The 15566-nt window shown below is 33.2% G+C and overlaps 2 protein-coding genes across 2 annotated transcripts in view; one reads left to right on the top strand and one right to left on the bottom strand.

Moving 5' to 3' along the window:
- The window catches only part of LOC118198454 (uncharacterized), a 50254-nt gene extending 35650 nt beyond the window's left edge, over positions 1–14604 (bottom strand). The window contains exon 1 of the mRNA XM_035370144.2: positions 13501–14604. Coding sequence (XP_035226035.1) covers positions 13501–13756 — 256 coding nt within the window. The 5' untranslated portion in view covers positions 13757–14604. The remainder of the gene's footprint in view (positions 1–13500) is intronic.
- The window catches only part of LOC118198469 (uncharacterized), a 281839-nt gene that overhangs the window by 215389 nt on the left and 50884 nt on the right, over positions 1–15566 (top strand). The gene's annotated exons all lie outside the window — the stretch shown is intronic.

The following is a 15566-nucleotide window of genomic DNA, read 5'->3' as shown; positions in this document are numbered from 1 at the left end:
TTATTTTGTATTATGTCTAGTTTAGCACGCTCAGTCTTGTTGGCTGTCGCCCATGCTGGCACTGCGTATAACATAATCGGTGTGATTAAGGACAGATACAGTGTTCTTTTGATTTTTATCGATAAGTTAGACTTCCTGCCAATCAAGCTGTAAAGGGCACAGAACGCAGCATTCGCTTTTTCCGCTACGGCTGTAACATGGTATTTAAAGGTGAGCGTACTATCTATAATAACTCCTAAATACTTATAGGAGGCTGCCATCGGAACTGTATCGTTTTTAATTTTGATATCCGTATTAACAATTACATTCTGCCTGTAGAGTCTGTAAAGCACAACACATCATTTACTAGAATTTAAATTGATTTTCCAATCCTCGCACCATTTCGTAACGATATTTACTTTGAATTGCAGTTTTTCCATTGCAAGAGGCGGGCTGACAGAATCCGTAAGTACGACCGTGTCGTCGGCGTATTTCAGAATCTTGGAATCCAAGCGATTTGGGAGGTCATTTATAAATATATTGAAAAGACAGGGAGCGAGGATTCAAGTACCTAATGACTCTACATGTTAATTTAGTAAGTTTCTTATTACTAAAAAACTGGTTTGAAAAATCAAAGTGTTTGAAACAACGAGCGAAATACAAAAAGCATTTGATTTGGGAATTTCATCAATAAATTTTTGTTCGTATTTTTCTGTCATCGGCGTAATTATGAATTTAATTTGTACTGAGTGAAAAACATGACGTTATCAAGATGTCAGATGTGCATATGAAGATGGCAGATATTCCATCCGTTACGGTTACTTGATTACTGCAGTTTTTTGGGCGGGAGGGGAGAGCGGGAAGTATCTAAGATATCTGATTTAAACTTATGTCTAAGAATTTCGGCCATGTTTTTTTTTTTTTTTTTTCATGCTTTGAGACACCGCTCATTTGACACGTATTTTAAAAGTTATTTTAGCCAGACGAGCTCTTGCGTCAGAGGAATTTCTTGAATCACTCATTGTCTGATGCGTGCTAGATGCAGTCACGTGTTGACCCTTACAGGCATGTATTGGCCTTTAATCACCTTGCTCCAAAGTCGAACGGTGAAAGTTCGAATATCCTTTGTTTGAATCTATTAATAATATTTATTTAATTCACATAACGGTTTCTGCTGATGAAGACAAATAATAATAAAAAAATCCCATCTTTATAATTTATTAGATGTTTGATGAAGCGTTATCTAGAAAAATGAATATGCGATTTATATGCTTAATTCTTTGAATTAAACAAAAGGGGAAGAAATCGGGTATTACAAAATATCGGAATTCATTTTTCCATGTATAAATTTATAAAAATAAATATTATATAAATAAATTATATAACTTATATCATCACATAACGAACATATGACACCTAAATTCAAATTTTGAATTTCAAAATGTATTTGAGATATATATACTTAATTTTTAACAAATAATTATTGTTATAAAAATAAGGGCAAAGTTTCCCTACCGTGCTATGGCAGCTTCATTATTATTCGAGGTATAATTTCGTTTCTTTTTTTAATTTTTATAGAAAACCATGTAAGGAATTTAAATAGCTACATTACTAATGTTCATGCATAACACCCCCTCAAAAAAACTTTAATGTTCAATTAGTAAGTACTTTATCAGCTGTCTAGCTACCATTGAGATGAATCAAAATGTTATTAAGCAACATTCTCGCTCTCTCTGTTGCACAGATAAACAATATATTGTTACAATACAGCGAAACAATCGCATTACGAAAAGCAAAGATATAGTCACAAGGCGAAATCTCATAAAAGAAGTGTGTACGAAATTGAAATACCGTGTGTCGAAATATTTAGTTCTAATCCAGCTGTTTTCAATTAGCTGTAATATTTCATTTTTAGTACAATACCTCTAATTGTGTACGTTTAATGCTTATTATATGCTTGAATCTGCCATTTTTATAAGAATACTGACGAAGTTATAGGGTTCAGCTGTGTCTATAAGCTTGTCTCAATGTCCTACAGATCTTATCAGACTGGGAAACGTATTATCGCTTTAGTCTGAAGCAACTGACCAAGATGTAAGAAGGTTAAAATAACCTATTTTTATTTAATTCTTAAATAAACAGACGGCATAACTTTTGCTACAAATGACTGCTACTTGCGGGTGTATTTTGTACCGCTAATTGCGGGTGTTTAAATTAACATAAAGCTAAATTCAAATCTGAGACTACACCACAACAGACTACTTGAGCTGGCTCAAGATAATTAACAGCGTGTATTTTAAACGTCAGCTAGCAAGATGCTCAAGACGGAGTAAAACTTTGGCAGAACTGGCAGTAATTCGTAACTAAAACGGGAGGCTGGGAGAAGCTTGTAATGAATTATTTAGTTTTAAACTAACCAGTTTTGTTCAATTAAATTACTTTTTCTATTTTCTCTCATTTCCGTTTCCTTCCAGAACGATATTTCAGTTTCGCGCGTCATGCAAAGTAGGATAAAAAACTACTATTTAAGCTGGTGTCTGAGTTACTTCAGACAGAATGTGTTCTGCCTTTTGGCCACGTTGTTTCGCTGATATTTAAAGCTTGCTATTTTACGACCGTGTATATTAATTGCCGGTTTTGCACGTCGTTGGTAGGGCTATCAACCAGTTCACGTTAATTTTTTTCTATGCGGCTTTGACTGATTATTAAAGTTAGTTTTAATTTTACATTTCTATTCTGAGTTATAGCCAAAAGTATTGGCCTAGTTTATAAGCACAAGAAGTGCCGACTATAAATCCTTTCTTGGTGTTGGTGTATTTAATTATGGCAAAGCACACTAGGGCTATCTGCCTAAGGGGAGGGATGGATGCCTTCGTGGAGGACTTTCTAAAGTAAACTGGCTCGTATGCACGTTACACATGGGGCAAAAACCACGAAAACGCCCATGCAGCCAGCCCGTTTGCGGGATTCGAACCTCGGACCGAACTACCAGTGTTCAGCGACTTTACCGCTCGGCCGCTGGTGGGCCTCCAAATCCTTTCTTGAATAAAAGCGTCTTTTTACTCTTCGTACGTCTTTCTATTGATACAGTTTGAACTTAGGGAATAGTCGTTTCACAGTTAAAGTAAAGATCTAGCCAACAAGTAACTTTAATTTACTTAGAAACTTAGAAGCTTTAAAACATTTGGCAACAAATAATTGGTTCATATTGATGAGAACTATGGAAAGAAGAAGTAAAGTTCAATCATAATAATTTTCTTAATTAATATTAAGTCTACAAAGCTTAGCAGAGATTTATTTACTTGTAAGCTGTGAACTATGGTTTTAAAAGTAATCATTTATTTAATGAATGAAATTTACGATCATACAAAGTGTACTTACAAACTGAATTCCCAATTTCTTCACGAAATATTGTTTACAATATAATGTTGTTTTAATGCACTTCCAAAATAATATATAATATTTATTAACTTAGGTATTTTCTTATAAGGCACCGCTTTCCTTGTGATTCTACTTATGGAGAGCTATCATGTCATTATCAAGTTAGATCAGATTGTAGGTTACCTCCAGAGACCGTAAATTATTACGATTTTACTTTGGATAAAGTGGAATTTACTCTTAAAAAGTTAAATAAAGGTAAAGCTCCTGTTAAAGATGGCCTTACAATGGATATTATTTTAGAAATCTTTGAATGTAATAAAAAGTTCTTTGTAGCTATTCTGAATGAATATCTTCGGAGGGGCATTTTCCCTGAATGTTGGAAAGAGACTGATTTGGTTTTGTTCAACAAAGAAAGAAAGGATAAAGAAGTTCCTTCCTCTTTTCGTCCCATTTGCTTACTGCCTTCCTAGGGCATGGTGCTGGATAAACTCATGACACAACGGTTACAATATTTTTTATTATCAAATAATCTTTTAAATAAAAATCAGTTTGTTTTTATGCTCGGTAAAAGTTCTACCCAGGCTATAGTAAATTTAATTTCTGACATCCTTCGAAATAGAAGGAATGGTAAACATACTACAATGTTTGGTGGCCAATTTTGTTAAAGGAATTAAAAAATATAAAATGTCCAAGAAACATCTCCTTATTAATATGTGATTTTCTGAATGAAAGAAAAGTTTCCTTATATTATGGTAAAAAGCGGCATCCCAGAAATTACCAAAGGGGTTGTTCCCCAAGGCTCAATTTCTGGTCCACTTTTGTGGAATATTATTGCTAATATAGCTTTAAACATAACCTTAACGCAAAATGTTAGTATACAAGCTTATGCTGACGATTTTGTTTTATTGGCCACGTGAAGTGGTCGCCATACTATTGGTAAAGCTTTAAGTTTCGCCACTCAAGAATTGGAGAAGTGGTCTTTTTATGTTAAACTCAAATTTGATCCAAAGAAGAGCTTTCTTTTGGGTATTGTCAAAATTAATACTAGATCAATACATCCTAGGTGCAAACCGTATGGACAATCAATTAGAGTTTCTAAGAGAATCAAATATTTGGGCATTACGATCGATGAAATGCTCACTTTTATATATCACATAGATCAAATAAAGATCGAATGCACCCATATTCTTAATAGACTTAGTAAAATGAATCTCCAAGGTAAAGTTCTTGAGAGTTTATATAAAAGAGCTATTGAGAGAAAGATCTTGTATGATGTGGCGCATGGTGGACTAGAACGGTCCGAATGCGTAACAACATTTTGCAAATTCAAAGAATCGCTTCATTTGGGATTACTAAGTGTTGTAGCCGCAGTAGCTCTTCAGATTTTGGCTGGATGTCCTCCAAACAATATTTTAGCGGAAAAAGAATATGCTATCTTTAAGTTAAAAGCTGATAATAAAGTTGTCGATTATTTCAGTGAGATCTTCTCAACTAGAGATTTTTACTTTGAGAAAGCTTGTTGAAACGGTTGAATTGGCATAAAGGCCTCCCCAATATGACAGGTTACACAGATGACAGGCTTTTTACCGATGGATCTATATTAAATGGTCATGAGGGGGCAACCTTTTGTGTGTTCTCAGATGAGAAACTAAGCTTACAAAGGAAATATAGACTTTCTGACAATGCATCTACCTATCAGGCAGAGTGGCCCTGCAAAAGGCCTTATATTGGATTATTTTTAATTCTGCGATTGATCCTGTAAAAATCTATAGGGATTGTGGAAGCGCAATTGTTTCAATTACGGTTGTTTGTCCAAGTAACGATCTAATTGAACAGATAAAAGACGTGCTCATTTTTCTTAGCGCTCTTTCTTAGCGCTTAGATATTAAACTCTTTTGGACGAAGAGTCATATTGGTGCCATTGGTAACGAGTTAGCAGATAGATTGGCAAAGGCTGCCACTGAAAATCAAATTATTGATTTTGAAGTGCAGACTTCCTTTGACAATTTGAAATCCCTGTTGAAAAGAAAAGGTTTGACTCTATGGCTGCGTTCAGACGGCGACGCAAAGGGCATAGAGGCATAGTCATAAGGGCATAAAATACGGGAGTTCCGTACACACCCGCGAGAACGGAGTGTAAGGCGTGGCCAAAGCTAAAGTTGCGCATGCGTGGATGTGTCTACAACTTTACCGCGCTGTTCTCCTGCTCGATTGATTTCCCGCGTTCGCTCTGCTTGTTTTGTGACAGCGAAATCTTCTGTAGAACGCCGCTTCGTTTTAGTTTCGCTCTGATTGGTCGACGCTTATCCCAAACTCGGCGTAAAGTTGAAAACTTTGAACCCTATGCCACGAGTCCTAAACCAGATTTTGTGACGTAGCACGGACTGTTTGCCTTGGCAACGGAGCTCGCTTTAACCACTTATGCCCTTTACGCCCCCGTCTGAACGAAGCTTATGGCAAGCAAAGTGGAATGACCCAGATTCTAAAGGAAGATTCACATATAATTTAATCTCAACTATAAGTGAGAAAAGATGCCTAAGTGACAAGTATCTAAACCTAGCCTTAACTAATCATGGACACTTTCCCTTTTATTATAATAAGTTTTTAATAAAAAATTGTGCCTGTCCATGTGGCATGAGTAATGTTGATATTGAGCATCTGTTGTTTAGGTGCTCTTCTATAAAAAATATTGTTCTAAGATTTATTCCAGATATTCCTAAATTTAATACTTTAAAGGATCTAAGTAAAAATAGGTGACTAAATTGAAATTGTCAAATTTCATAAAATATGTATCTGTAAATTAAATGAATTTATATATTGATTGTGTTTGAAATTTCCCTGTCTGTTTTAAGGAAAACTAGAATGTTTATGATATTCTGTTATTTTATTTCTTTGTATATGTAAGTACCATATTTTTATGCATGTAAAAGTATGCAATAATGTGCTTTTGTTGGTTTAGCTGGTAAATCTCACCAGCTCCTAGACTTTAAGTTCATACTTTAGTTGTTTATTCTATTTAAAGTTATTTCAAGTAGTATGGTGGTAGTTCTACTGCTTAATGGGTCTGATTTAGGCCTTGTTTTAGATCTTAATGTTTCTTTAATTAAATAGCTCCACTAAGGCCTGTTAAGCCTCAACTGGCAGTGAAGTTCGACCAGTCATATAGGTACGTAAGTACGTACAAACGTCACGAAAAATCCTTTTTAAAACCATTATAAGATCCATTTTGGAAAGAGAGTACTTTTTTCAGTTAGTACGTGCAGGCGTCACGCAAAAAATAGTCCAAATGGATTCGAGAACGGTCAGAATGAATATTTCCTTCAAAATATAATAACCGAAAATTTTCCCTATTACTGTACTTTCTTTACTTTGTATAAAGAAGTAAAAAAGTATGTATGAGATTGCAAATGATATAGCCAATGAAAGTTAGGGCGAATTCTGTTCGTTGCTATTTATGAAAATTTCTGATATAAACATGTGTAATGTAATTATAGCTGCTATAAGCTTCAGAGAATATATGAAAGCTATTGAAACTGTTAACACAAAATCAACTACAGAAATAGTTGCGATTTTGTTTCTTTCATGGTTGGCAATGCTCTAAGGACTACATTCAAAATTATTACTGCATTTTAGTGAGTTTTAGTAAAAATATTGTTGCTTTCATCATCGATTCGTAAGGTTTTCAATCAAGAGCCACGAATTCGCAAAACGAGATTCTTGCCTATGCTTTTTCTACAGATCGCGCCGAATTATAAAACTCGAATGAATCGAAACCGTGACAATCTGTACTGGAGTCATACAGAATGTCTGTTGATTGATTGTTCAAGTTGCTTTCGCCCGTTGTCGTAAAAAAAAAAAAAAAAAAAAAAAAAAAAAACTCTGTATATGGATATCGCAGGAGGTCAGATACAGCATAGAGTGATTCAAACAGGAATAACGAAAGTATTTCTTCTACGCATTGTGATTGTCAGTGAAAAATGAATTTTATATGACAATTGCGGACTTTTTTTTAGAAATGAAACTATTCATTTTTACAAAATTTTTACAAAATTATACACAAGATCGGTAATGATCACGATGTAGTGCTCTTCTCTCAATATGATTTAGTAGCTATTCCTACCATAGTATCAAATCATGATAGCAAACTAGGCACTATGATAGACATGCAATAAATATATCAAAATTTATCCATTTAACAACAGTCTTTAGTAGGAAACCAAAGTCTTGCTGATACAGGACTCCATATCATGTTGAAACTCATATAGCTGTACACCATCTCGCAAATGAGAAAATGCTTCATTTGCTATCTTCCTGAGCTTTCACTAACATATTTTCCTTTTTATAGCACTTAAAATGATTTCTGTTTGCTAATGATTTATCTCTTTGTCATTTAACTTGTTCATTATTTAATTAGATCGAGGATCTAGTGGCTTTATCACAATCAAATGATCTCAGAAACCCATTACTTGCCTAGAAGCCTTTACCGTAAAGAAACCAATTTTTTTTTTCCTTTGAAAATCTTCTCAGTTTTTTCAACTAAAAATATGGCATATGAAATATATCGATTAAATATATGGGTATGGAATGGAAAAGCATTATGAATACTTTGATAATGTAGGATTTTGATCCATAAGGATCATATGGAAAGTTAGATTTTTGTACTTGATAAACCTTTTACTTCAATGCTGACACTATTTTAATAAAGTTCGTTCCCTTATACTGAGAAATTTTATCACTTAAAGAACGTATCTAAATAATTTAATATTATATCTAAAAAATAACATTTGAACAAATAGTCCTGTAACTACCCTTTTTAAACACCCTGTGTATATGCTAAATATATGCTAAAACCCTTAAAGCTCTTTTAAAAATAATTGCAAGAATAGGAAAACTACTTAAAAGTAGAAACACTATTGTTTCAACAATTTCAACAATGAAATCGTTTCAGATGACTTCTTCTAAAAAGTGAACAGTGTTTCTAACAACACAAATAAACATCGATAATAAAACTTAACAGTCCAAGACCGCTACTTTCACACAAGACTAGGTGTGACTGTCTAGGTGTTCATCTTAAAGAGGGTTCATTGTATTTATTTATTTTAAGAGGGAATATAATTTCTTCCATGATTTATACTAATGAGCAGTTTTAACACTTTTCGTACCGGAAACCTACTAATCCACATTCTCTCTTCCCCACTGCCAATTATTGACCGGAAAGACTTTAACTCTCTTTATTTCGCTATGTACTTACTGGCGAAAACCTAAATCGACCGTTCACCTCAGTAGCTATTAGTGGCAGAACTCTCATTAGCTGATAATTTGCTGCTCATGAATGTCGAAGAGTTTTGTTTGTTGTAAAGGTAAGAAAAGGAATTTAATTTTTTAGCCTGTCAATAAATGCTATAAAATAAGGACTACGAGCCAGAGATGGACATACAGAATCCTAAATGTATCTCTGTATGTAATATATATATCGCTTTTCCTCTTGCTCGCATTTTGAAATGTTTTGTTTGACGAAAATCAACTGTTCTGTTCTGCCTAATTTACACAGCTTGAAAATATAAAGATTGTGGCTACATTTATTCTAGATGTTCGGCTTTTAAGAACATTAGTGTATAAGTTTAAATTCCTGTAAAGTTAAGTAAAATGTTAATATAAATCAATATGTTCAGCATATGAATCTTCTACTTATTCATGTTTAATTCTTCTGTAAATTAATTAAGAAAATTTAAGAACATATTTTGAATGCTATAGTACAGGTTTCAAACTTTATCCATAAATTTGTATATTCATATTCAATTTTTCATCCAATTATCAATTTAAAAGCCGAAGCATTCATTCCTTTTCCTCACGTTACTTAACTTCATCTATTCTAAATGCAAAGAGAGACACAAATTTATCGCTATGGAAACAAAGACATGCTTGTTTGTTGTTGCAAACAAAAAAGGTAATATTTGAAAAGATACTATTTATATTATTGATTTGCCTTTTGGTGTAATCAGCAGAATGAGAAAAGGCTTTTGCCCAATAGCTTTATTGAATTTATGTCAGATATAAATCCCGACCCCGGGGATCCGACAGGGCGATAATATTTGATGCAACAGTTTGAAAAGTGAAACGGACATTCAGATTCGGAGAGATTCAGAGTGCAAAATCGCAAAACGAAAACAATAGTCTCTCAGCGACAAATCCGTTTGGACTAATAACTAAAAAAAAATAAAGAATTATTTGTTTGAGGGCCAGGTTTTTATTAGCCTGCTAGATTACAATTTAATAAAAAAATATTACGCGAAATTATTGAAATGAACATTTATTCAGTGCAACTCGTCATCACTGTCAGAACTCCCATCCATTAACTGAAACTCATCTGTGTACCCTTAAAGTATATAATAGCCTAAACTGCATCCCCAAATACATTGTATCAGTTCATCTTTACAACAGGCAGACTTGTCCTGAAAAATTTCTTTTATGATTCCTTTTTGAGCCACGGTTTCTAACGATGCTTGTGGAGTTGACTTCACCACACATCAGAAGCATCGACTTTCCCTACATGTCAATTTTTTGCCTTACCGAGTTAGAGTGGGTTTCTGTAACTCCCTTACGTTTTTGTTTCACCACCACTTCACCAAAGAGTGCCTTGCATTTATCAGAAGTCTTTTTCCAGTTGGAATGACTGGATCGTTAGGCACCGACGTTTTAGCCTTATTTAGCTCTTGTCATACAACTAACGCTAACAGTATTAAGAATACACTGTTATTTTAAAGGCATACTTTAGTAAAGTATCGGCTATTTTACTATCCTTTCAAAAGGTGTTTCTGTCATTAATAGCAATACAGTGTATCTTAAAAAATATTATTTTAATTTGCTTAGAAAAAAATTGTGAAAAGCTTCTTTTATTAAAAAAGAAAAAGCTAAATCCTAAAATCCGAAGAGAGTTTGAACTGAAATATTGCAAGGATTTTCGCTTCCGTAGCACACATGGCTTTATCGCTTTGTCTTTTTACTCAAGTTATACCTACATATATGCAATTCTTACTTGTTCACTATGATTTAAGCGATTGCATCAGGTAGGCTAGTAGAGACATTAGGTATTTTTTGAAAGCAGGAGAGATGAAAAATGAGCAATGCCCTCGTCGGGACTCGAACCACGGACCTCTCGAATACGCGCCGAATGTGCTGACCACTACACCACGAAGGCATGCTAAGAAGGCGTGAGAAATACCTTATAGGATAAATATGAAATTTTATAAAACTCAATATCAAAAAAATATAAATAACTATATAAAATTTTATAAAACTAATATAAATAACTAACTGTTATAATATAAATAACTAAATAAACTGTAACTAAATCTGAAAGCTTCTAGATCTTATATTGCAACCAAAGGGGCGTTTTATTCACTTACAAACCTTTCGAGAGCATTTGGGCTAATGCCTCTTTGGATTTAAAATATTTAAAAACAGCGTATCTTTAGAATTTCCGATAGATAGTCTCTCCCCCTGGAGATAAAAATGTTTTATTCAAGTTACATAATGCTGTAACAAAAGATTTTTAATATATTGGTTTATTGGTTTCAGCAATGTAAATACCATTTAACGCTTACTGCGGTTGCAATTTTTTTCCTATAATTACAGTTTTGTAATTCTAATATAGAGAGAGCTGTATACTATGCTTTTCACAAATGGTATGCTAAATTACTCTTAAATGAGTCGCAGATCCGTAGTTATCATATGAGAAATAAATCCAATAAACTAGTTTATAAATCTTTTTTTCCACGTGATACGTTTTAGTATTTTCATTAGAAATTTAAATTTTTATACGGGCCAAAGAAAGTTCCAATTAATAAATCCTATCTCGCTACTATTTTTTTAATATCTTCCTCTTAATGTGCAAAATTAGTTCAAAAGTAATTTTAAGATTATATGACTCAAAGCAAAGAGATAAATCGATAATCAATAAATTAAATTAATGACGTATAAATATATCATAAATTAAAATAACGAAGCTCATCTTATTTAGCACTGCGGGTAAAATAACAATTTCACTCGAAAACTGAGAAGTACCAGAGCTGGGCTTTACAAATATCTGATACTGTTCCCCCCCCAAAAAAAAATGTAGTTGATGTTGTTTCGAGTAATTTTGATCGTATGATGGTGAAAATATTTCATTCCAGTTAATTAGTCTATGAAAAACACTTGTTTTTATTTTCACTTTTTCCCATGAGACCCATATAAAAATTTAAGTTTTACACATTTTTTACTAAGAAGTATTAAGCACTGAAAACTTCCCAATTTAAAATTTTGAGACTTAATTAAAAAAAAAAAAATGTCCTAATTTGTCGTTTCGTTTATTTTTAAAATTCCGATTGACGCGCTTCTTTTCTATAAGCTTTTAGAGATATCTATGTACTCCTGAACGTACCCTGGATATGAAAGCAATACCTGCGCCTAACAATTATAGATGGGACATAATATTGTTATTCGAGAAAAGTATTCGATATTATAACATTTATGAAACATCAGATATTTCACGAATGTTGCATTTTACGTGCTGGAAGATTCCATCTGCTGATGCGCATGAAAATGCAAGAAAAATGAAGATAAAAACTGATAACTATAATGGTCAGTGAGCAATTTATGCAAATATCTTTTAATCCTTGTGATAAAGTAGATTACTGAAACCTGTTATGGTAAAAAGTTAGTTAATCCTAAGCCCATTAATTACTTGCAAGAAAGCACTCAAGGGCTTCCTTCGAGCCGCAAAGGAGAACACCTAAAATAGATTTGTTCATATTGTTCATTTTATCATTCATTTGAATCATACGTTGTTCATTTTATCATTCATTTGAAATTGCAATAAATTACAAATGAACTCGCAATTTTGATATATATATAAACGGAAATTATATTTTGTGTGTCAAAAGTATTCAACAAAGTTATGTTCGCATACATCATCAAATTTGTTTTAAACTTAATTAAATTGCATTACAATATAGGTATATGGAATTACTATGCTTTAAGTAAACTTCTACTTTGGAACGCCAGTAGTCAAATGAAGAAAGCAACAGTTGTTTCATTTTGACTTCAGTTTAAAATTATTCATCTCATCCTTGGTCATCTCTGCATCTTTAGCTCAAGACAAGATGTTCCAGATAATTCATGCTTAGTAGATACAGTACATTTAATAAGTATGATAACATACAATACGTTAGAGTAGATATGTGATGATTAACAAAGGTAGATCCAAACCTGATGGGGAACGGTTCGAGACCTACTAACGTATAAACGTTTGTGATTATCATATCCACAATGTATAGGGGCACATAAAATCTGTCGTTTGAATAATCCTATCATATTATTGATGGTATAAATATAAAAAAACTCTTTGATTCTATTTGTGCTATATTTAGGCGGAAATATCAAAATTGGGATGTTGTTGGGTAAACAAAAAGTCATACCCTCGCTTTTAAATGCCCAGGTTAGCGCCACGTACTTTTTCTCTAACAGAATTTCTTTTTCTTCCTATTATGATTCTACATCAAGGGTACGGTAGCAAGGACAATTCTTCACCAAGGACAAAAGGTACGGCAGCAACAGTATGTTTTAAGACTAAAACTAACCTTTAATTTTAAACTATTTACTAAAAGTTTAAAGTTCTAAGAAAAATGAAAAATTATATGTATGAGTTAATGCTATACTCTGAATAAAAGTAATCTTGCTAGCAATGCAACTCTTACTTTACTTCTGAAAACTGTATTTTGTGTCTTCAAGATTTACATGAAAACATGGTGTATTAGAATCTGAAATAACTTAAGTATGAACAATATTTATTTTAAAAGCGATGTAATTAGTATAACGTGGATGAGCTAATTTAGCAAAAATATAAACCATAACAATATTTTAATATAAAAATGCAGAAAAAGATAAATATTTTGAAAATGCATATTTAGAAATTTGTGCTGGAAGAATTCCACTTAAAACTGAACATTTAAGAGACAAGTTAAATGTCTAGGACGATTGAATATCGATTTATATAACTTTAAAAAAGATTTTATAATACATTGTACTTAATTTATTTCTCGTAATCATAATAAAAAGAATATTTAAATTGAAATAACGATTTGCAAGAAATGGACTTACCTTTTTCGAACAGATCTATTAAATAATAGTAATCTTTGTCAAAAATCCATCTGCAGTTGCGAAAGTTATTATTGTAGCGCAAGTAGGCAGATTCTTGGTATGTAGTGTAGCAAACTTCCCATAGCCCTACTTTATGGAATCTTTGATAAGGTAGCAATCCGTCCGACTGGAGCCAATATGGAGTAGCAAAAGAAACGGCGATGAAAATGAGGGAGACCAAGAAGAAGATGCGGGCCCCTACCCTGGCACCAGCCATGATTTATGAATCTGAAGTCAAGTTGGTACGATACTTAGGATTCAGTTGAAATAAGACACTTCTCCTCCAAATGTTATTTAATGGACTTAAATTATTCAAAAATAATTCAAAAAGATATTCTGTTGATAATCTTGAAAAATCAAATTCTTTTGCAACATAAATCGCAAATCAAATTTTGGAAAATCAATGTGTTGTCTTCCCAGGACTGTACAAATGCGATAAAATCCAATTGTTCAAAAACGCGATTCTGAAAAATTTTTATAATGATTATAGTGTTCCAGTTTTGTGTATTTGTAGAAATAACAGACCACTAGGATTACCACAGCAATGAAGATTTGGAGTCGCAAATTTTCAAATTTAATTTGAAGAAAACTTCCGGGAAATAAATATTTACAAGTCCACAGTTCAAAAGATTTTATCTTCAAAAGTATGGCACACGTTACGGATTAACTATAAGGTTTTCTTTACTGGAGAAGAAGAACGTTTGTTCAATCACAAAATTGCCTCACAAGGCCAACTCAGCCTGCGTACAAATTATTATATTTGAAGCAGCAGACGATACTAACTGTTCGAAAATTTAGTCCTGTTTAGAAAAACACAAAAATATTGTTTTAAAATTGAAGATTGTTTTGATTGGCAATTTAATGCGAAGTTACATGCATAAGCATTTATGAGTATAGCGGTGAACTACAGCCCTTGGATCTCTCACAATGTTGGTGAATCTCTTTGAAACATCGTCTCCTGAAATAGAAACAAGATCCGGATGATGAGGAGCAAATTCAAAAGCGTGTGCTACCACTTTGTGTCACCAGTGTCTGATATCGAAAATGCCAAGGTGTGTGTCTCTCCCCCCAAATACCGTTACGTCAACACCCTCACAATTGCAACAATACTGTTTCCTTTCATGTTTGCAAATTACGAATACAATTCATTCTGTCGAGTCACCTTAACGCCGGAAGTGGTCCTTAATGACCTTTCGGTATTTGTCATTGCTTGGCACTGAATTCTGCTCGCTTACTGAGAACCTCATTGTTCTCTGTGGGTAAGATCTACGCAAGAAGTTAGCAACAAATACAGATAGGGTGGAGATTAGTTAATCACAGCTGCCCTGTGCCGCGAATACCGATCGATTGTAGGAACTCTTTCCAAGAAAAATTATTTTCGTATTTGAAAGAAGCATAATGACCGTGAAATGAAAAATATCGAAGGAAGTGAAATATTCATTCACCTTGTCCAGCCCAAGTTAGCTCATTTAGAATCATTTAGGTAATATTTTATTATGAGATTATAAATGTGTGAATGTGAATAGTAGGACAAGGTTTTCAAAGATAGGGCGAAACCCTTCTCGTTCTTCTTTCTGCTCCACTGATTGCCGGCTGCGTGACGAAAAAAGAGGTCAAGCTGATGATACTAGCAATTATAAGGTCGAGTTTTACTATGGTGATTAGAAGTAATGACAAGTAAGAAAATATCTCTCTATCACTGGGAGGGGGTAGTTGCAAAGTAATGCTATCTTTTGCTGTCTCACTTTAGCTGATTAAACGGTAGTCCTGGTTTCTTGCTCCCTCTCGTAAGACATGTTCATTTCTAAATAATATTATGCTAGAGAAATTATTTTCGATTATTTCTGCGCTTAATTCTTGAAGCTTTTGTTACAGTTTTTGAATTGCTGTAGGTTTTACAGAATCTTCATTAAGTATTTTTTCTGAATGCAGTCGTATAAATTTAACAAAGCAAAAGTAACTGAAAAACATCAGTTTTGCATAAAAGAGAAATGAAGAACTCGTGAAGTGAAGAAAAACCAGTAAAG

Source organism: Stegodyphus dumicola, chromosome 6 (assembly GCF_044657685.1).
Source record: "Stegodyphus dumicola isolate Sdum_Otavi_A_Nest chromosome 6, ASM4465768v1".
Lineage (NCBI taxonomy): Eukaryota > Metazoa > Arthropoda > Arachnida > Araneae > Eresidae > Stegodyphus > Stegodyphus dumicola.
This window is presented reverse-complemented; position numbering and strand designations above follow the sequence as displayed.